Raw genomic sequence first — 22,782 nt, forward strand, 5'->3', positions numbered from 1 at the left:
TTGCTGAGGGAGAGGCAGTGCAGGGCGGGAGCAGCAGGGGGCGCGGCTCTTCTAAGGACAGCGCTGGGCTCCGGCCAAGCTCAAGGCAGCCACTGTGAGCCCTTGCCCATTTCAGGGAAGAACAAAGGCGACCCCAGGGAACTGCCTCCCAGCTGCAGAGCAGAGAAGGGTCTTTTCACTCTGGGCCTCAGTTTCCCTCTCTGTACAAGGGGACTAAATCCCCTCTGCAAGGAGGTCAAGGCGGTGACCACTGGGGGCAGCATGGTCTCCAGGGAGGAGCAAGGACTTGACCTAAGGACAGGCCCAGATCTGAGGCCCACCTGCCAGAAGCTCTGACCTTCTACTCCCCCGGCTCTGTTCTAAGGATCCTACGCCCACCTCTCAGGGGCCTCCTGAAGACTGAGTCAAGTGTATGCAGAGTACCCCAGCAGCCTCAGGGCCTACACATCAGCAGCTGTGGTTCCTTGGAAACTGGCAGGCTGTGCAAACTCTGATCTGCTGCAGCAGCCGGTCCCGGACCCTCTCTGAGACTCAGTTTCTCCATCTGTAGATGAAAAGCTTAGGGGAAATGAGCTCTGGGGCCCTTCCCAGGGACTTAGTTTTCTGTGCACTGGAGGATCCAGGGATGGAAAAGTGTTGATCTTCAGGGCCAGGTGTCTGCAGGAAAGCACAGGTCCCCTGAAAAGTCAGCTCTGGGTCACAGTACCCCACCAAGGCTTACTCGAGGGGCAGGCATCCTGGGCACGTGAAAAATTCTCCTTGCCCCTTAGGCAAGCCTACCCTGCAGAGATATGAACCAAGAGCCCTGGCCAAGGTTGAGGGAGGTTCAACCCGGCCCTGAGGTCCCCAATCCCTAGCATTCTGGGCCATTCCAAGAAATGGCCCGAAATTCTCCACATCTTCAAAGCAAAATGCACTTCAGGTTTGTAGAGGCAGAAATGCAGGCGCTACTGCCATTGTCAAAGGGACTTTTAGGAGGAGAAGCCCCAGGTCCCTTCTCTCCCCATCTCCTGTGACCGTTTAAACTCTCGCTCTCTCTGGGTCCTATGGAGGCTCACACCTGGGGCCCCGCCTCCTCCCACCTTGTCCTCCCCAGACACCCTGTCTGATGGGGCCACTCCCTGCCCAACGCCTCAGCAGTGCTCAGGCCTTCGAGGACCCAGGGCCCTCAGGGATCAGGGCCTTCCACCTTTCCATTCCGCGAGGCCCTTTAACCTTCAGCTCCCCCTCCCTCCTCTGGACCAGAGGTGCCCCTCCCCATTCTTAACTTGGGTGTCTGTGAAACTGGATGGAAAAACATCTCTATTTATTCCAACAGAAGTCCAACATTCATTCCTTCGGGGGTGCAGTTGACCCCAGCCAGCAGGGCCTGTGGCTCCACGGCCAGTAGAAGCAGAGTGTTTTCACCCCCATGTCACCACCCACACCGAAGGTGTCTCCAGTGGCAGCCCTCTGCCCCGGGCTGCTACGAAATGTCCACTGGTATCAGACGACAGACCAGAACCTGTAATTAACATGCTGATAAAGAAGCCCATACATAGGCCACACAGTCATGAATTGTTTCACGTATTTTGATAACTGTGTTTTGATAGAATTGTTCCCCTTTGTGACCCCGTGGTCTTTGTTTTATGCATTTAAATGTACTTGATGACATCTTTCTGAGAAGGACTCCCAGGCTTCGCCATGCAGCCCAGGGGACTAGGGACTTACAAAGTGTGAAGATCGCAGCTCCAGGTTGTGCACGTGGGGTTGTCTCCTGCACCAGGACCTGCTTTTGCTTGGGAGCCTCTACCCAGGTCATGGCCAGGTCCCCCTTCCCATCTCGCTGCTGCTGCACATCCAGATCCTCTCCAGGTTTAACATTCACCTCCAAGCAGGGTTCTGCCCTCTCCCCCGACTCTCCAGCCTTCACGCCATCAGCTGACGCACTGTCACCAGACTCTGACCCTCGTGATGAGACCTAGGTCTGAGGGGTCCCTGCAGAGAATGCAGGAGCAATGATGAGAATGCAAACAGCTTTCTGTTCCCTGGCCAGCCAGGACTCGGGAACGCTGCTCAGCCCCGGCTTCTGTGATTCTTCCAACCACCCTATGAGCTTGAGAAAAGCTGTCAATTCCCCTTTCCTGGAGGAGGAAACTGAGGCACAGAGGAGACTGGACCCGGACAGACCCCTCAAGAGCGCGGAAAACGCATCCGCCAAGGTTTACTGGGATAGGCTGGGCCTGGGGGTCCCCACCAGAAAGGACCCCCGCGTGTCTGTAGCCTCGGGTTTTCCCGACCAGGCAGACCAGAGTCCCAAGGCCTGCTGGGTGGGTCCAGGCCCGGAAGGCCAGGCGGGGCCCTGTCGGGGCCTGGGCGGGGCTGGCGGAGAGGCCGGGCCGCCCCTTCCAGCGAGGGCGGGCTGGGCGGTCGCCTTTAAAGGCGCGGGCCCGCTGCCCGCGGACCGTCAGGCTGGAGGGAGCCGAAGTCCCTCCTCTCCCCGCGCCCCGGGGATGCCCCTGCTGTCCCGACTGCTCCCTAGCCTGAGCCACCGGCGCATGTGACCGCGCGCCCACCCCAGTCCCATCCGTAGGCGCCCGGCCCCGCAGCGGCCTCGTCGTCCCCGCCGGCCCCCGCCCGGTCTCCCGCGCTGCCACCCGCCGCCGGCCTGGCCGCCATGCAGGCGCGAGCGCTGCTCCTGGCCGCGTTGGCCGCTTTGGCGCTGGCCCGGGAGTCCCCCGCGGCGCCTTGTCCCGCGCGCTGCGACGTGTCGCGGTGTCCCAGCCCCCGCTGCCCCGGCGGCTACGTGCCCGACCTCTGCAACTGCTGCCTGGTGTGCGCCGCCAGCGAGGGCGAGCCCTGCGGCAGCCCCCTGGACTCGCCTTGTGGGGAGAGCCTGGAGTGCGTGCGCGGCCTGTGCCGCTGCCGCTGGACGCACGCCGTGTGTGGCACCGACGGGCACACCTATGCCAACGTGTGCGCGCTGCAGGCGGCCAGCCGCCGCGCGCTGCAGCTCTCCGGGACGCCCGTGCGCCAGCTGCAGAAGGGCGCCTGCCCGTTGGGTAAGCGCTCGGGGGCCAGGGAGGAAGTGAAGCTTCTTTCTCTTGGGGAAACTAAAGCTGGGAGTTAGGGCCGAGCTCGAGGTCGTCTTTCCCTGGGCACCACCGGGTGGCCCTTCAGAAATCATCCCGCCAGCCCTCTGGTCTTTCAGATGAAGACACTGAGGCCCAGAAAGGTAAACCGCTGTCCTCAGGGTCACAGAATTAGTCAAACGGGAAACCCAGTGGTCTCCCGGCCACCCGAGGGGCCTCATCTAGGACTGTTTCCAGCTCTGGTCTCTTCAGAACTGATGTCTCGTGCCCATTCCCCTGGTCCCCGGATCCCTGCTCTGTCTGGGTGTTGGATGAAGGACACTCTTTTCTCCCCTAAATCTCCAGCCCTGGTGCCCTCTTGGGTGATGCCTCCTTTCCTTGCGACTGTGGTGGAGGGCGTGTCTCCACAGCACTGTGTGGGAAGGGTCAGGCTGCAGGTCCCTGAACTGCTTAGGGCGCCCCAGGGAGAGGCTGCCTGGGGGAGAGAACGTCGGGGTCAGACCCTAGAACAGCCTCCCCTGAGGCACTCGGCTCTGAGTTGCATCTCACTGTGCAGGTTGACTCTGTGCGTGGAGGAAAATGCTGGAAAACCTGCTGTACCTTTTTCCCTGTTTGGGGTGCCTCTTAGGAAGGCAGGCTCTGCTGTGGCTGGACAGGGGCTCACTGAAGACCAGCACTGGGCCCCAGGTTCATGGTTAGGAGTCAGGGCCCTGCGTACCATCAGCTTGCAGGTGGCAGGGAGAGATGCAGTAGCCGCCAGAACAGGCTCCGTGGAGCCTCAGGAGCACCATGGGGAGCACCAACTGCCAGGGCACCTGGGAAGCCTGCAGAGGGCTTCCTAATTTTTCTGCGTTCCTCTGAACACAATTCCAAGTGTTTTCATGGTCTGAAAAGGTTGGGAAACTGAGCGCTCTATTCCTGTAGTGGAGACTCACAGGCTCAATCTATCAGAGGTTCTGAGAAAACCTGCTGCGTTCTCAATTGATAAAAACCCAGGAGTTCCCCAGAGAATTTCAACAGAGCGCTCTTCTTTTCTGGCAGAACACACATGTCCTCCTCCCAGCACACTGGGGTTCCTGGGAGCCCCGTGCGGGAAGCATCACTCGGGATTAGCTAGGATTATGTGGAAGAGTCACCGCAGGGTTTGGCAGGGAGTCCTGGTCCGTCTTGTGCTGGTACAACACACCTGAGACTGGACAGTTTATACAGGACAGAGATGTATTTCTCACAGCTCTGGAGGCTGGGAAGTTCAGGACCAAGGTGCCAGCAGGCTCGGTTGTCTGGTGAGGGCTGCACTCTGCAGAACGGAGGAAGCTGCGTCTTCACACAGCAGAAGTGCAGGCAGGGACAAAGCGGAACGCTGCCTGTAGCCTCTCTCATACTCTCTCATATGGAGCTTCAGCCCATGCTGGAAAGGAGGAACCCTCGTGACCTCATCATCTCCTAACTCCCCACCTTTTCATACCATCACATTGGCAACACCTCTGTTTTGGAGGGAACACATTCAAACCATCATGGGGGTGAGGGTGATGAGGTCTGGCTTGTGTTGACACTGCCCAGGAAGCTGAGGGGTGCGAGTGTGGGGCTGCGGGGTCTCAGAGACTTTGTCATTGACTCCACACCTGCTGCACCGTCACGGTGGCTCATCAGATTGGGACTTGGTGCTGGGGTGCCTTTCCTGGGTCTGCCCATTGCAGCCCAGCTGTGCGGATGGGGACCACCTCCCCATCCTGCTCCCCACCGTGGAAGGCACTATGAGAACAGGGCTGCAGGGCTCAGGGCTGGCGGGGAGCTGGAGACAGCCCGGGTGTTCCGAGACACTCACTGACTCCTGGAGTCCATGTCGTGAGGCGCCTTCTCTGTGTGCCTGGCTGGCCCCAGGCTGGTGACAGGGCACAGCCATGTAGCAGACCCTGTTGGTGCCCTCAAGCCTCACAGACCGTCAAGGGGACAGAGGGAGGGTGCGAGGAGGAAAATAGTCTGATCCCCACAGACAGGTGCATGGGGAGCTCAGAAGGCCAGGAGACGGCCACGAGCATGGGGTCACGGGCTGAGGCCTCAGTGCTCCGGGATCTGCGGTACCAGTGCACCTCTTCCCGATGAGGTGACCTTAGACCATTTACTCACCCTGAGTTTCCTCAGATGAGAAGCGGGGGTGACAGCAGCACCTGCAGGAGAGCTGCTGCCAGGCGCGAAGGCACACGCCCCTTGCCTGATGGGCGACCCCAGACTGCGCTATTTCACATGTTGTTATCACTGTGGTGACTGACCCGAATCTGTCTCACCCGGCAAGGTGAGGAGAGGCTCTCCAGAGGAGGTGCTTCTGTGCCAAGCTGGGGAGGAGGAGTGGGAGCTGCCCGGGGAAGGATGGGGAGGATGGGGAGGGCATGGGCAAGGCAGAGACCTGCACAGAACCTGACAGCCCTGTCACCACCAGAGCCCGTGGAGCCAGGGAGGTGGTGGGGAGCTGGGGCCCAATGGGGAGGGGAGGCAGAGAGCGCAGGCGGGAGGCTGCTGGCCATCTCCAGGGTGCCGTTCACACTGTGGACGGTGTGCAGCCCTGCCTTTGTAGCCCGGTGCACGGGGACCTTGGACACCCAGCTTTCGGCACGGTGACACACAGAGTCCACTCCCTGTGGAGGCCTGAGGTGCCTGGCCTCTCCCCAGTCCTGTCTCATTTCCCACGGCAAGCCTGGTCCTTTCCCAGGCAGCGCAGATGTGTTGCCGGAGGCCAAGGAGGGTGAGGGACTGCTCTGAGGTCACATGGTCAGGAAGTGACCCGGCTGGGCCTGCTCTGGGTCTAGCTGGCTTTGAAGGCTATGCTCTGTGGGGCTTTTCGTCTGCAGGGGGTGGCAGGACCCCGAGCCTGGGAGTCAGGGCAGGCCTGGGCCTCCGGCTCCATCAGGCTCAGCCTCCATGGAGTATTCCAGCAGCGTAGCCAGGCTTCCGCCCTCCTGGCCAGAAGTTGCTGGGTGCCGGCCACACTTAGTGGTGTGCCAGGCGCTGCCGGGCATTTCTGGGAGGAAGTCCTGCCTGGTGAGGGCAGCCTCCTGTGGGCTGAGGTTCCTTGTGCTCTCCTCTCCCCTCCCCGTGTCAGCTCCTCCACCTTCTCTCGCCCACTGTAGGCAGGAGGGTCTCCTTGGTCCCTTCTCACCGCCCCCCTCCCCGTGAGCTCATCTGCCATTAAGTCCTCCCCAGGTGCTGGGACTTCGGGCCCTATCTCCAGCCCTCAGCTCTCTCCTGAGCTAGAGTTGCGTGGAGATGACTATGGAGCAGCCTCGGGCTCCACTCTTCCCAGCCCCACTGAGAGGAGCACCAGGATGTTCAGTGGGGAGCCTCGATCCCCTCCGTCCCTCCACCCCTCCTCCCCTCTGTTCCTCATTCCCCTTCGCCCCTCACTCCCCTCCGCCCCTCATTGTCCTGTGCCCCAGGAGTCCTCTCAGCTCACCCACAAAATGTCTCCTGGGGTGCTCTGACTTCCCGCCACCATCCTCCCTTCCATCACTTCTCACACAGCAGCCAGGATCACCTTGGTCAATCTGTCCTGCCCGTCACCTGCAGGCTTCCCCGCAAGGCACTCCAACACTTACCTTGACTCACAGGGCCTTGCGCCTGCCACACCACCCTCGGTGCCGTCTCCCACTGTCTCCTGATCCCCTGTGCTCCAGCCTCACTGGTCTCTTTCCCACCTTGGGGCCTTTGCACGCACGGTGCCCACTACCAGGAGTTTCCTTCCCTTGCCTTTGTGTGGTGGGTTCTCCTGGATGTCTCACCGCCCCTGAGCCGCCTGCCCTGGCCACTGTGCCCAGGTCATCCTTCATTGCCTGGTGAGCACACCCAGGGTCTCCAGTGGGTCCTGCATACCGCTGTGACCGTCGGTCAGCTTCTCTGCGTGATCTCCATCTCCTCCAGGCTCGGAGCCTCGCAGGGCAGGGGCCTGGGTCAGTGTGTGGTCTCTGTAGATGACATGAAATGAGACAAGGGCCCATGTGATGTGTGAATCTCCTATAACCTTCCAGGTCCTTCTTGCGTACCTTCAGTGATGGAGGATCACCACTTCTCAAGAGAACCCTTGCATCTTCTCAGGTCCACATTAAGGCAGCTCAGTTGCACAGAGCGGATAAATGTCCATCCACGGGGTGGTAAAAGCAGGGATAAATGCATTTCCGAGGGCCTGTGTGGAGAAGGGTTGCCCTCTGCGCATAACCAGAGCTCTGAGGCCATGCAGCCTCTCCTCTGGCTGCAGACAAACAGGCCTTGCAGCCCGCCTTGCACTCAGAATGTAGAGCCCTGGGGCAGTTTACAAGGTGGCATTTAATCATTGGCTTTTATTGTGCAACCCCAAGCAGGTTCTGACGGCATCTCCCGGTTTTATTTATTGAAGAACTTGGGTTGACTTTTGACTTGTAATCCTCTTAGCAGCTTCCTGGGGCTGCACATGCGTTGGAGTTCAGCATCTGGGACCACTCAGGCAAGATGACACCTCCCCTCCTGCCCCGCCCACTCCCGCTGGGGCGGCAGGGCCGAGCCACAGCATCTGGCCGCACTGGAGGACTTGGAACTGCTGGCAGAGCTGCTTGGCCAAGAGCCTTCGCCAAGGCCGCCAGGAGCCAGGAGTCCAGCCGGACTGGAGCTGAGACCAGGGCGCTGTGCAGCTGCCTTTCCTGCCAGGGCTTGGCCTAGCAAATGCACCCTCACCCCATCTGCCAGCCTGCAGTCTTCCCCCAGCAGGCCACTGCCCTCCCATGAAGCCCCACACAGAGGCCTGAGGGGACTTGGCGAGACCCGGACCTTCCCTGCTGAAAGCTGGGCCATGACTCCCACGGCCTCAGGACTAAGCGTAGTCTCCTGGCGGGTTCGCAGGCTTGGTGCCCCCAACCACTGCCTCCTGCCCACATCACCACAGCCACAGATCCCTGTGAAACCCCCATCCTGCATTGTGAGGGACCATTGGCAATGCATGGAGCCCAGAAGAGGACGAAACCACCTTCAGAATGGACAGAGGGCTAGATCAGGAGGACTTTCTGGAGGCAGTGGCATCTAGTTGTAGAGAGACGGGTACAAGGGGGCCTGTGCCTCCCACAGGCTCACCAGGGCCTGCCAGGTGGTCTGAATGCCTTCCATCCAGCTTGCTTTGAGGGAGGGAGGTCACCAGGTTTTACAAGGATCAAGCGTGTGACCCTGGGCTGTGTTCCAGGCCCACAAAGCCTTCAACACATCACTGGGGTATTGATATCCTGGTTCTGTATGAAAAAGCGTTCAGGGAGCTATAGGAAGCTGCCCTCGGTCACTCAGGTAGGGATGGACGGATCTGCCCTGCGCCCAGGTCCCCTGGTTCCCCAACCAATGCTCTGAGTACCAGGCAGGCCCCTAGTACCTTGGGGAAGTGAGGCCTTACTTAGTTTTGATGAGGGTGTTTGTGGACTAGTGGATGAGACAGGGTTTAAAATCACAGACCCCTGTCTTTTGTGCAGCCAAGACATGGCGAGGACACGTCCATATGTTCCCCAAGCTGAAAGCCAGGTCTAGTGCAGGGGCAGCAGGTGACTCCTGGAATTGTGCAGTGTACAGCCTGCTCACCTGTGTGCATTACCCTGCTCCAGCACATAACGGGCAGAGCGCCAGGTCTGGGACCCGGTTCTGTCCCTCATGTCTGGCTGCTCAGGACGGAGTCCCAGCTCTACCCCAGAAGTCTCTGAAGCTCTTTGCACCTCAGTTTCTTCATCTGTGAAATGGATAACAGTGGCGCCCTCCTCACTGGTCACTGGACAAACGGGATGATGGACTGAGTGTGCTTTGCACGGTGCCAGGCTCATAGAAGTTGATGTGAAGGAAGGATGGCAGGTGGACGCGTCTTACAGAAGTGGAGTTTGTGAGAGTGAAGGAGAGGGGTCGAGGAAGGGAAGGAGCTGGAAGGCGGTGTTTGTGGAGGTGCTGTCATGTGCTGGCCCTGCCGGAGGGAGTTTCATCGGCCCCGGTCAAGGCAGGGAGGGCTTCCTGTAAGAGGAGGGCCAGGGGCTGTCTTGCCTTCAGTGGCATGGATGCCCAGAGGCCTGCCTGACCCATGGCACTGTGCACAAGGACCAGCCATCTTGGTAAATCACAGGCAGGCTGGCGGCAACGCCTCCTCTTCCTCCGAGGGGCTGGCCGCGGCCCAGCTGGGTGTGGAGTTTCACAGCCAGAGGAGCCAGGCTGGCCCCACATTGAGGACGGGTCTAGGTTGAACTCCCCTGGGGCTGGACAGGCTGTCACATTTGCCAAGGGCCAGCATGCAGCAGGGGAAGCGCCAAGGTCAGGGCCTGGCTGTGCACCTTGGGCAGGTCCCATGACCTCTCTAAGCCTTGTTTCCTTGCCTGTCAAATGGACTCAGTTCCTGTCTTGCAGAATTGCTGCAAGAATTCAATGAGATCACAAACTTCGGAGCCCAGCCTAATGTCCCGTGCCCAAATCGGGTCCCGCCTGCGAGGTGTGGCCCGTGGAGGGGGAGGCAGCGGGTTGCTCTGGGCCTGGACTGCAGCCCTCGTCCCTCCTGCGTTCCACATGGACACGTCCCAGGGCTTGAGGGTGGCAGACAGCAGAATCCACCCCATGGGGAACCACAGCTGGACCTGAGGCTTGTGGGGGCACAGTTCACTTGGGGACATGGCTGGGCAGGGGGGCGCACAGTTCACTAGGGGACAGGCAAATTTTCCAGAGGAGGAAAAACACAGGAAGCTGTCCTGGGAACTAATTAGACCCAGGAGGCAGCCCCTTGTGGTGGGCGGGCTGGGGGCTGTCGAGCGGGCTCCCGGAATGGCTCCTGTCTCTGAAGAGCATTCATTCGCTCCCTCATTCGCTTCCTGCCCACTGCTGCAGGCCAGGTCCAGCCCAGGTGCAGGGGTGCAGGCCACAGGCACACCCCCAAGGGACCAGCTTTGGGAAGGGTACGAGGTGCTGTTGGGCCCAGAAGGAGAGGTGGATCACCGCACCTGCAGAGTCAGGGCAGGCTCCCCAGAGGAGGCGCTGCTGGCCTGGGCCCTGAGGAATGATAGGAAGGGCATATTCCTGGCGGAGGGAACCACATGTGCAAAGGCACAGTGACACTTAGGAGGCTGTGTGTGCAGGAACTAGAGCCGAGGTCCACAGGGGAGAGTGGCAGCACGTGAGGCTGCAGATGTCAAGGGGACCAAGACACCCCAGGCCTTGAATGGCCTGCTAAGATGTTGCCTTCTGGTCTGTAGACCATGGTCACTGTTATGCACAGATGGTCACAGCCTGGGACCCATGGCTATCCACTTATGGCTTGTCCATCCCCAGCTCACAGCTGACCACTGGGTGACAGAGGGGTCTACTAATTGCACAGGGCAATAAAATAAGAGGCAGGGACCTTAGAGATGGAGGAACAGAACTGAGTGTCGGTCCCAGCTCTGCAAATTATGTGCTAGAGGGACTGATGCATACAGTTGGGCAGGTTGTGCACTGCACAACTACAGGGAAGCTGGCCACTCTGATATTTGTCAATAAGGGCCTGGAGTTACGCAGTGCACATACCATGCAGCAGCACAAGGTAACCCTGTGGGGTATCTGGGCCTCAGTGTCACCATCTGCTCCATGGCAGTTATGACTGTCCAGAGCCAGCACGTGGTCCTCCCTCAGGGTCGGCCACAGTCCCCCAGGACTCCTCGGAGCTCCGTCAGGCAGGGCTGTTGGAGCTGGAGCCCTGGCACCCTGCTTGTCTCCTCCGCGCCCTGCTCTGTCCCTTCCTCTCCTGGGAGGTGACACCGGACACCTAGCCTTGAGCCTTGATTGCTTCGCTCTGTGTCAGGGTTTTCCCGACTGAAACTTCCGGGGCCTTTAGATTCCAGTTTATTGAGGGGAAAAAAAAAGGCTGACAGCTGAATCTGGTTGAGACTGTTGAATCTGGTTGAGACTGACTGTTGACTTCAGAACTTTGGCTCGAGGATGGGGTGGGGGTGGAGGTTGTCAAAAAACCCCAAATAAACAGAGTCTGCTTCCCAGCCATGGGGCCCACGGTTTTCCTGTGGAAAGAGGCAGTGGGAACCGCGTCCTCCTTTCCCCTGATTCATGGCTGATTCATCTGCGTGTTGGGAGGAGGAGCTGGAGCACGGAGGCCGCTGCCCCCACCCCACCACCCACCGAGGTCCACTTAAAGAGACAGGACCTGGTGGGGCCCTGCAGGGGTGCCCCAGGCTCTGGGGTTGCCCAGACCCTGAAATCCACCAGACCTGGGCCAGCGCCAGGCCTGCCCTCCCTCAGTGAATGATCTTCGCCTCTCAACGTCAGTCTCCTGGGCCATAAAATGGGCCAGTGCTGCTGCTTTTGTGAGGCTGCTGGGAGACTTGGTTAATCAGCCGACCCACATTCTTTCTTCAGGGTGCTGTTTGCAGACCTACTGTGTGCTGGCTCCGAGAGCATCAAGAAGGGCACCCTTGAGCTTCTCTCCCTTCTCTCTGTCTTCCTCCCCTCCATCCCTTCCTTCTGAAATGTCCCACCTTGTGTTGGTTACCACTGGGGTGTGGAAGCGAACCAGACAGTCTCTGTCCCACAGGAACCTGGGGTGTGGGATGGGTACATGCAGGCTTCTCTTTGGAGACTCTGTGGGAAGTGGGCCACCTCCCAGCCCAGCCCCACGGCCCTTCTGTCTCAGGCCTTGCTCTCCCGCCCTGTTTTATTTTCTCTTTGCAAAATGAAAAAAAGTCACTCTAACTTTACCCCCAACCCCAAATAACCACCATGTAGTAGAATTTTGATGTTTCCTGCAAGGCTTTTACTTAACGAATATTTTACAGAGAGTTTAACAACGAATCGTCCCCTCTAAAATCGAATGGCACCTATTTTAAGTAACCTCTGGGAGACCACACTGGGGAGAAAGTCCTTCCAGTGGAGGCCGCAGTGCCGTGCAGCTCTTCAGGCTGGGTCAGAGTTCAGGGGCCCAGCAGCCCAGGGGCTTGAGGGGGTCCAGGGGCTCAGCTTTGGCCCCAGCTCTGCTGCCCCCCGTGGTGAGACCTGGGCCAGGTCAAGCAGGGGGTGAACAGGTTGGGGCCCAGAGAACTTTCTGGCCCTGGGTGTTGGAGTGTCTGAGTCCAGGATGGAGACACACAGGAAGGCAGCCTTTTCTAATCACCCGTGGGAGGAGAGGCGCTGGCATTCCTCCTTCTGCTGTGTTCACACTGGGCCCAGGTCCCCATCTGCCATGGCTGCCTGCACAGACAATGTGGGCACAGCCTATGGCTTTCCATGTGCTGTGCCCCTGCCCGTGGCTCTTCCAGGCCTGGATCAGGGCACCTCTGCACTCACCCACCCCATGCCGGGCTCCCCTCTGCCTCATCCCTGGTGATGCTGTGCTGTCACTGGGTGGTTGCTGACTTGACCCTCGCCCCCAGCTGAACCACTGTGTCTCCAGCAGCCGTCACGGGTGAGCACACGGAAGGCACCCTGCACACATGGATTGAATAAGGCTGTGAGCGGGGCAGATTTGGTCCAGCTGGGGCTGCTGGGGGGCTGCCTAGAGGAGGCAGGATTAGGGCCAGGCCCAGGACCGGCCAGAGCATCTTGGTAGGGAGAGTAGAGAGAGGTCGTGCAGGTGGAGGTGTAGAGAAGTGGGTGATGAGCAGAAACTTGAGTCCGCAGCCCGACAAAGGCCACACGGTGGGAGAGGTCATACGGTCCCGACTGGGAGCTGTGCCCATGCCCTGGTGCTTCTCCTCAGGTGAGGCACATGGGGCGCCAGCCTCAGGCCCCAGGGCACGCAGGGGAGCAGCAGACCCGCTGAGTCTTCCCTGGTGGAGGGAGGAGGGCCTGGGCCTGGGGGTTGCCCTGGGGTCCCTCTGGGTCATAGGAATTGTTGGTCTGAGGGCGTCTTATGAGAGCTCTGAACCAGCTCCGAACCTCACCAGGGCAGCAGGCTTTGTGGCTGGTGTCCTTCCTCTCTACTTGGGGGCTAGAAAATGAACTCAAGTTCCCAGGGGCAGGGAGGAGGAGCGGACAGGCCTGGGCTGCTTTCTCGGGCCGCACGGCAGCTTCACCTCACCAAGGCAGCCGCCCGCTTTGTAGGTGTGGAGCAGGGCGGCACATCCCTCATGGAAGCAAACGTGGGCACAGAGAGCCCTGGGCCCACGGCAGGCCCTGCCCCTGGGGTGCTTGTTAACGTGACCTCTGAACCGGAGACCCCACTCTGCCACAGTAGTTTGATCTATGAGGAGCCTCGAGGTGGCCGGCGTCTCCCAGCCAGGCTCTAGCCACCCCAGACAGGCGGCCTTTGATTCAGGCTGACTGAAGTGGACGAGGGCTGGTGTGGCTGGTGCCTGCGGGCTGGTTGAGAGGCAGACATCGGAAGTCTGGGAGACCCAACACCAGAGCTCGAGCCAACCCCCCAGGTCCCAGCTCAGGCTAAAGGGCTCTTCAGGGCCTTGGGGAGCCGCAAGGCAGAGGTGGGGGCACCCGGGGAAAGGAGCTCTGGGGCCTGCATTCAGATCCTGGTTCTCCCCTCCCAGTCATGTGTCCTTGGGCAGAGGGGTTCTTCTTATGGAGCCTCAGTGTCCCCACCTTTAAAAGAGAGGCAAAGTTTTCTCCCCCCGGCTGCCCCTGGAGAGTTGGGGAAATGAATTGGGATGTGCCTGGGGATTGCGTTTGCCCCGTGATGATTCCTGGAGCATGGACCACGGCCTGGGTCCTGCCCTGACAGTGGCATCCAGCAGCACGGGCTGCGGCCTGGTCCCTGCCCCCACAGTGGCATCTAGCAGCATGGACTGCAGCCCGGGCCCTGCCCCCACAGTGGCTTCCACCACGGTACCTTCATGCCTTTGGACGATCCAGAAAACCAGATTTTCCCTCAGTCCCCATGCTCGGCCACTTCCCAGAGAACAAGAGGAACGTGGGCTGCAAAGCTGGACATTATAGACTGAGCCCTCTTTGTTCCCCATCGCCAAGGTGGCTGGGTGGCTGGGTGCCGGGTGGGTGGGTAGCCCCCGGGCAGGGACTCGAAGTTTGCAGTCCTCCATACTCAGTTCCCACAGATGTGGTAGGAGGGCATCTTCAGTCCCATTTTCCAGATGAGGAGTTGAGGCCCAGAAAATATGAGTGATTTGTCTGAGGCCACACAGCTAGAAAGCAGACAGGCCCAGCCGAACCCCTAGCGTGTGCAGCCTCCAGCCCAGTGCTCATTCCGGGGCCCGGGAACCACAAGCGAGGCTGAGCAGTGTGCGTTCCAGATGGTGGGAACCAGAGCGATCCTGGCGCAGACCCATGGAGGGAACCCTGAGGTCTGTGGGCCCCGTGCCACCGCATGCCTCAGGCCTGTGGTCCTGGCAGCCACAGCCCCCACTACTGACGGCAGCAGGAATCTGAGCCCGGGAAGGGCCCAGAGAAGTTTGTGAACCATCTGGCCAGTCGGGCTGGGGTGTGGCCAAGTTAGACACAGATGTAGGGCCCTGTGGACTCAGAAATTGGCAGCCCTTTTGGCCCAGAGGGGCCACACGGTGTCCGGCCCCGGGTAGCTCAGCTCATAAAGGTCACCCAGGGGTCTTCCACCAAACCCCTGCCTGGACACTGCTGTAGCCCCGGGGCTCGGAGGGACCGGCTGGAGCCCATGAGGAGAGGGCCAGTTCTCTCCTGTAAGGGTATTGCTGCAGCATGAGGGAACAGACAAGGCCCAGGGGGACTGACCCAAGATCCGGCCCCAGCCCGTGTGGCCCAGGGCAATGTCCTAACCTGTCTCTGAGCCTCCTGGCCAGCCTGGCAGGGTCCAGTGAGAGGGTTGAGGAAGCCCAGAACATGGAAGCCTTTTTAACCATTCTCGGGGTGGGCGAGCCCCCTTCCCAAATGCCTGGTGTCACTGCACTGCTGTGGGGTAGGGGGTCCCCAACGGGCTCAGTGTGGGCTGAGGCTGGCTGGGAACCGGGACAGGGGTCTCAGGAAGGGGCTCCTCCTCCTGCCCCCTGGGCATAGGCCTCTGGGAGCTGGCAGTATCAGGGTCTCACTGACACACCTGGCCCTTCCCGCCAGCGCAGGTCTCCGCCAGCTGAGCAGCCCGCGCTACAAATTCAACTTCATCGCCGACGTGGTGGAGAAGATCGCACCAGCCGTGGTCCACATAGAGCTCTTTCTGAGGTGGGTGGAGACCCCTCGCCCCTCTCCGCCTCCCGGTGTCCCCCGGCACACCGGCCAGCTACTGGGGCCCAAACCAGGCTTGATTCTGCAGCCTGGGCCACAGAAACTGGAGTGTCCTGGGGTCAGGCTGACCTCAGTCACATCTCCCAGCTGCCTGTGTGCCCTGGGGAGAGTGACTCCACATCTGCTGGAGCTGTAGGCACCAAGAAGGTGCACAGCTGTGGGTCTTTGTCCCTTCATGCCGCCACCCACGCTACTGGGTTCCTGCAATGTGTTGGTCTTCCTGAGGGGCCGCGCAGTAAAGCAGACACAGAACCCAGTGGAGGAGATGCTGGGAGGCAGCAGGTGTGTGAGCAAGGAGCGGACACACGGCAGGCAGAGAGCAGGGCTCGGGGCAGTGGGAACCGGGGGCTCGGGAGGCCTCGCAAGCTGAGCCTGAAGTAGGCACCCCGGGAGCTGGGCCAGTGGTGCAGGGCAGTGAGGGCCGCTCAGCAAGCATGGAGGCCTGTGTGGCCAGAGCAGGGAGGAACGAGGGCTGGGTGAGTGAACGCATGAATCAGCGCACGGATGAGTGAGGGGAGGAATGAGTGAGTGAGGAAGTGGCAGAATGAATGAGGGAGGGAATGAGTGAATGTACAAGGGATGAGTAAAAGAATGAATGAGGCCGGGCGCGGTGGCTCATGCCTGTAATCCCAGCACTTTGGGAGGCCGAGGCGGGCGGATCACAAGGTCAGGAGATCGAGACCACGGTGAAACCCGGTCTCTACTAAAAATACAAAAAAAAAAAGCCGGGCGCTGTGGCGGGCGCCTGTAGTCCCAGCTACTCGGGAGGCTGAGGCAGGAGAATGGCGGGAACCCGGGAGGCGGAGCTTGTGGTGAGCTGAGATAGCGCCGCCATTGCACTCCAGCCTGGTGGACAGAGCGAGACTCCGTCTCAAAAAGAAAAAAAAAAAAAAAAAAACAAAAAGCAAAGAAAAGAATGAATGAATGAGTGAAGTTGGTCAATAGGGAAGCAGGATGTCCCAGCCTCGTAGAGGAAGCGGTGTGTACTGTGTGGCCTCAGCCCCTCTCCTTGCAGATGCACAGGCAAAGCCTCCTTCCCTTCTTCCCGCAGTGCCTGCTCTGGTCCCTGCCACCATCCCCCACCTCCCCCATCACAGAGACCCTCTGAGCTGCTTTGGGGGAGCCCTGCCCTCGGAACCTGCCCCTGTGCAAACTGCCCAATGTCTGATCGCTCACACCGAATCCTGAGGGCTCGTCCCAGATTGACTTATATCCCGCGGAAGCAGACTGAATGACTCTTCTGAGGTTTACAGTGTCTCTCCCATCCACCTTTCCTAGCCCTTTGGCCCGTGGGTGTGCACGGAGCTGGCAAACAGCCTGATGAGGAGGCCCCGGAACCGAGCCTCATTCCACCCTGATAGGGATCAGATGGCGGGTCCAGGCGGACAAGGAGCCGGCAATGAGCAGTCACCAGAGGCCGCCGGCCAGGGCTCCAGGGACTTGCTTGTTTTCACCGCACTTTCCCTGAGGCCTCCAGCCTCCCCGCCGACGAGGCTCCACTGCTCTAGGCCCGCCCCTGGGCACTGAGAATCTGGTGGCTCATCGGGAGAGCCCAGGAGTGATTCCTGCTCCAGAACAGCCTCCCTGCTGGCTGGCTCGGCCTCGTCCTGTCCAAGCCCCTGTCACTTGGCGTCATTGCCCCTCTGCCCTTCCCATCTCGGGCTCTTCAGCATAGGCTGTGCTCCTTGAATGGGGGTGCGAGAGCACATGACGGGCACACAGCACCTCAGCGTCACATCCTCCACACCTGCTGGGAGCGCCCTGGGCTGTGGGCTGTGTGCATGTAGCCTATGTTTCTCAAAACAACCCTGGGGGCACCACCCATGCAGCACCCATAGCCCTGGTTGCCACCCTGTCTAGTGCCCCATGCTGATGGGCCTCTCACTGCCCCCTTGGCAGCACACTGACCCCTCACTGCCCTTCCCTCGGGCTCCGGGCCCTGAGACGTGTCATTGAGGAAATTATAACTGGATGCGCTAAGTGGCACGTTGCTGGCCTCCCAGGAGGTAGGGATGGGGGCAGCATCTTTCTGGAAGGCCCCGGCCACCAGGCTCTGAACCAGCTAATTACTGACTCACCCTGCTGGGAGGCTGTTTCCACCCTCAGAGCCTCCAGTGGCTGATGTCCCGAGTGGGTGGGTGAGACCCAGCAGACAAGATGAGACAGATGCTCCTCAGGCACAGGCCTCCCAGCTGTGACCCCTGACCTGAGGTCTGGATGTGGGCATTTTCTGCAGACCCTGCAGGTGCCAGGCCCTGGGAGGCACCCTGGGGCTTCCACAGGCAAAACAGGTGCAGTTCCTACTCTGGGGCACACACGGAGTGGGTGTGGCAGAAGATGTGAGTGGACAGATGCTAGGGTCACCATGCAGGGTGGCTGAGCAGTCAGATGCCCAGGCTGCCTGGGGGCAGACCCCTGCTATGCCCTTTGCCTGCCTGCCTGACCCAGGCAAGTAGTTCAGCATCTTGGGATTCAGTTTTCCCACTGTGAAGACCTGAGAGTTAGGGACGACAGTAGTTTCTTGTGGCTGCCATAACAAAGTACCACAGACCGCATGGCTTAAAATGACAGAGATGTTTGCTCCCATGGTTCTGGAGGCCAGAGGTCCTAATCAAGGTGTCAAGGTCCTAATCAAGCCAGGCTGCTTTCTTCTGGGGGATGTGGGGAGAGTGTCCCAGGCTCCTCTACTGACTCTAGTGTTTTCCGCAGTCCTCGGTACCCCTCGGCCCTTAGATCCCTCTCTCTGCTCTCTGTCTCCATCATCTCATGGCCTACCCCTCTGTGAGTCTGGACTCCCCTCCTCTGAAGACACTGAGGACCCACCGTGATGTGACCATAACTTCATGACACCTGCAAAGACCCTGTTTCCAAATAAAGTCACATTCACGGGTCTATGGGGTTAGGACTTGGCCGTATCTCTTGACAGGGACACAGGTCACCACAGTACCACCTTGCAGGGTGCCTGTGAGCATTCAATGGCCTGCCTGCCTCAGAGGGAGTGCAGGGTGGCATTTGCTGCCATCCCTGGTCCTGTGGCTCACAGCGAAGCTCCTGTCCTTTGCAGAGACGTCACCCCCCTGCATGTGCTGAACGCTCCCATCCCTCCATGCTTTGTGTGTCACACATGGTTTCGGGCCCTGAGGGGGCCAATTTTCCTGGCTTATCTCTGCTAAGCAGCCTCAGGGAGTGAGTACCTGCTCTGGGCTGAGCCCCACGCTGGGGTCCCGAAGGCTCCCACCCTGGAGAAGGTCTCAGGCTGTGTCTGGCATTCAGCCTCCTCCCCTGCTGGACGTGGGGCTGTGGCTTCTACTCAGACAGCTCTGGTGAGAACTGGGGATCATTACCCATCAGCAAACATCAGTGCAGACCCAGGCCAGCTCCACCTCATTCACAGAGAGCAGGGCCCAGGCTGGCCTAATCTGTTCCTGTGCACCCCTGCCCTCAGGGTGTCTAGGGCTTGGGTCCTGCATCTGCCGGCTGCCAGCACTGCCACATTTGGGGCTTTGGGCAGCTAGCCTGGTGGTGGGGGTGGAGGGAGGTGGGAATAAGCCTTTCCCAGCCCTCCCAGCGCTCACCCCCTCTGGATATCAGGAATCTGCCCCAGCCTCCGGGGAGCCTCCGTTCCTGGGTACCTGCTAGAGACCCGGAGGATGCTGTGTGCGCAGTGGAGCTTTTCCCCTAGGGCCAATTATTGTCCTGTTTGTGGAGAGGCGTTTAAGAGCCCAGGCATCACCACTTGGCGGAGGAGGTGTTGTTGTCCCATTTCCCATGTGGAGAGACGAGGCTCAGAGAGCCTCACCAACCTGCCCATGGCCAGGCAGATAATAAGTGGGGCCTGGACTTGGGATTAGCATCCTGGTCTGTCTGGCTCCGTGCTCTGTAGTCAGCATGGCGAATGCAAGCTGGGAGTCATCTGACACGTCTCAGGCAGTCCGTCTCGTCTCAGCAAATTGCAGCCAGAGGTGATCATCATCACCTGTTTATGGCTGTGAATGTGTGCAGGCGCCAGTGACTTGGCCAGGTCACACGGCCAGGATTCAAATGGAGGCTTGAGGGACTCCAGACCTGTGTTCTGTCAGCCGCATACTGGCTCTGCTCCTCGCTGACCAGCCCCGCCACTGCACCCAACTCTCCCGCGTCCTAGCCCCACCCTAAACGCCTGCCTGTGTCTCCCTGGCTGCAGACACCCGCTGTTTGGCCGCAACGTGCCCCTGTCCAGCGGCTCTGGCTTCATCATGTCAGAGGCCGGCCTGATCATCACCAACGCCCACGTGGTGTCCAGCAACAACGCTGCCTCGGGCAGGCAGCAGCTCAAGGTGCAGCTACAGAATGGGGACTCCTATGAGGCCACCATCAAAGACATCGACAAGAAGTCAGACATCGCCACCATCAAGATCCATCCCAAGGTGGGTGGGCGTGGACGGAGGGGCGGAAGCAGCTGGGGCTGGGCATGGCGGCCTCTTCCCAGACGCCGGACCCCAGAGGCGAGCTAGCCTCACCTTCCATCGGTCAGTGGGAGGAACCCGGGCCCGGGGAGGACTGGCACCTGGCCCAGGGTCACGGCTCAGAAAAGACCTGGAGCCCAGGTCTTTGGACTCCTTGCCCTGTGCTCCCTGAGCCACTAGATGCAGGACAGAGCCAGGAAGCGTGCGGCCCACAGTGGGTGGGCTGTGGTCCCGTATCACACCCCATGGAGGTGCTTCCCTTTCCTACCTGGGCACTGGGGATGCACCTGCCCCACGGGATGGCGTCTGGGTGTGGGCATGGAGGCCAGTGGGCTGCCATAGGGAACACTTGGGACAGGGGACCCATCCCTCCACCTTCACATCTGTACCTCCCACCAGCTGACCCACCAGAGGCCTGCACTGAGGCCCCCCAGAATCCTCTTGTTCCTCCACCAGCTGTTTCTGGAAGGCCTGCTCTCAGCCGGGCGCTGACTGCACTCCTCTAGTTCTCACCACAGGCCTGGGAGGAAAGGGCCGGTATGAGTCCATTTTCACACTGCTATAAAGAACTACCTGAGACTGGGTCATTTATGAAGAGAAGAGGCTTCGTTGACTCACAGTTCTGTAGGTTGTACAGGAAGCATGACCGGGAGGCCTCAGGAGACTTACAATCGTGACGGAAGGCAAAGGGGAAGCAGGCATGTCTTCTCATGGCAGAGCTGGAGAGAGAGAGTGAAGGGAGATGTGTCACACACTTTTAAACCATCAGATCTCATGAGAACTCACTACCACGAGAACAGCATGGGAGAAGTCTGCCCCCGTGATCCCATCACCTCCCACCGTGCTCCTCCCCCAACACATGGAGATTACAATTTGACATATTTGGGTGGAGACACAGAGCCAAGCCTTATCACGGCCCTCATTATCTTGGGATTTCAGATGGGGAAACTGAGGCTTGGAAGTTAGGTAACTCACCCAAGATCACAGTGCACTGGAGCAGGGCCGGCCCGCTCAGCTAGGACCCCGGCCTCCCTCCAGCTTGTTCTTGTCTTGCCCAATGCCATGGTTATATGACCCTGGGGACCAGAGTCGAGTTACCTGCGGCCTCCCCATGCCATGAGGTCACTGAGTCCCATGTCTCACACCAGCGTTGGACCCGGAGCTTCCCTCGGGCTGGGAAGTTCACCTTGGCTGGTTTGAATTTGGCTTCCTCTCTTTCTGAATGAAAGTTTACAGCATTTGTGATGAAGTCTTTTGCAAAGGGGGTTTCCTCTTGCCCCGTCAAGGGAGAGGAGATTTAATGGTTCCAAGGAGTTCCCCTAATGGGGACCCTTCCCTGCTTTTCAGCCCTTTCACAGTTGCTATTGAGTCTGGGGGCACCTCCGTTTTAAAGACAAGGAAACCCACTGAGGGGTGTGCTCAAGGACAGGAGTTGGCAAATTTTCTTTTCTTTCTTTCTTTTTTTTTTTTGAAACGCAGTTTCGCCCTTGTTGCCCAGGCTGGAGTGCAATGGCTGGAGATCTCGGCTCACCACAACCTCCACCTCCCAGGTTCAAGCGATTCTCCTGCCTCAGCCTCCCGAGTAGCTGGGATTACAGGCATGTGCCACCATACCCGGCCAGTTTTTTTGTATTTTTAGTAGAGACAGGGTTTCTTCATGTTGGTCAGGCTGGTCTCGAACTCCTGACCACAGGTGATCCTCCTGCCTTGACCTCCCAAAGTGCTGGGATTATAGGCATGAGCCACCGCGCCTGGCCTTTTTTTTTTTTTTTTTTTTTTGAGCCGGGTTTTTGCTCTGTCACCCAAGCTAGAGTGCAGTAGCAGGATCTCGGCTCACTGCAACCTCCACCTCCCAGGTTCAAGTGATTCTCCTGTCTCAGTCTCCTGAGTAGCTGTGACTACAGGTGCCTGCCACCACCCCCGGCTAATTTTTGTATTTTTAGTAGAGATGGGTTTCACCATGTTGGCCAGGCTAGTCTTGAACTCCTGACCTCAGGTCATCCCCCTGCCTTGGCCTCCCAAAGTGCTAGGATTACAGGAATGAGCCACTGTGCCCAGCCCCCAAATTTTCCTTTCCTTTCCTTTCCTTCCTTCCTTCTTCCCTCCCTCCCTCCCCCTCTCCCTTGCTTCCCTCCCTCCTCCCTCTCTCTTTCTTTTTTGTTTTTTCATCAGGGTCTCACTCTGTTGCCCAGGCTGGAGTGCAGTGACACAATCACAGCTCACTGCAGCCTCAAACTCCTGGGCTCAAGGAATCCTCCCACCTCGGCCTTCCGAATAGCAGGGACTACAGGCACGCACCACCACACCTAGCTAATTTTTAAATTTTTGGTAGAGAGAAGATCTCGCTGTATTGCCCAGGCTGGTCTGCAACTCCTGGGCTCAAGCAATCCTCCTGCCTCGGCCTCTCAAAGTGTTGGGATGACAGGCATGACCATGGTGCCAGCCAACAAACTTTCCATGAAGCCAAATGGTAAATATTTTATCTTTGCAAGCCCTGTGGTCTCTGTCACAACCATGTATCGCTGCAGTGGCAAGAACGCAGCCATAGGCCGCACAGGTGGGTGTGGCTGTGTTCCAGTCAAGCTGGATTCACAAAACAGGCAACAAGTGGCGTTTGGGCCTTGTGCCAGTTTGCAAACCCCTCTCAAGGACCCCCATGGGAAGAGGAGAGTGACACTAGGGGCAAGTCTGTCTGTCCCCTTCCTGCGGCTGTGGCAGAATGCTGGTAGGACTGGGGGAGTGGTGTCCAGGTGGGGCTGAGCAGGATGCCCCACCAGCCACCTGTGGCAAATGGGTGCCAGCAGACCTAGTGTGATTCATGTCCTGCAGGCCCTGGTCAGCACCTATGGCTATGACCTGAGGTGGGAAACGCCCTCCTAGCCCCTAAGCATTAAATCGAGCCATGGGAAAGGCTCCTGACCCTCACCTATGCACCCTCCTTGGGTGCGAGGAGGATGGGCTGACCCTTTCCAGCTCATAGCCCTCACCTGTGCACCCTCCTTGGGTGCAGGGAGGATGGGCTGACCCTCCCCAGCTCACAGCCCTCACCTGTGCGCCCTCCTTGGTTGCAGAGAGGATGGGCTGACTCTCCCCAG

At 59.3% G+C, this 22,782-nt stretch overlaps 1 protein-coding gene across 2 annotated transcripts in view; it reads left to right on the plus strand.

The window, feature by feature from the left end:
• The first annotated feature begins 2,445 nt into the window (after positions 1-2,445).
• HTRA3 (HtrA serine peptidase 3) overlaps positions 2,446-22,782 on the plus strand; it is a 38,255-nt gene continuing 17,918 nt past the window's right edge. For both annotated transcript variants that reach the window (XM_023206689.2, XM_023206690.2), the window contains exons 1-3: positions 2,446-3,041; positions 15,080-15,179; positions 19,426-19,648. In XM_023206689.2, coding sequence (XP_023062457.1) covers positions 2,657-3,041; positions 15,080-15,179; positions 19,426-19,648 — 708 coding nt within the window. In that variant the 5' untranslated portion in view covers positions 2,446-2,656. The remainder of the gene's footprint in view (positions 3,042-15,079; positions 15,180-19,425; positions 19,649-22,782) is intronic.

The sequence above is a fragment of the Piliocolobus tephrosceles genome, chromosome 3 (genome assembly GCF_002776525.5).
Source record: "Piliocolobus tephrosceles isolate RC106 chromosome 3, ASM277652v3, whole genome shotgun sequence".
Taxonomy (NCBI): Eukaryota; Metazoa; Chordata; class Mammalia; order Primates; family Cercopithecidae; genus Piliocolobus; species Piliocolobus tephrosceles.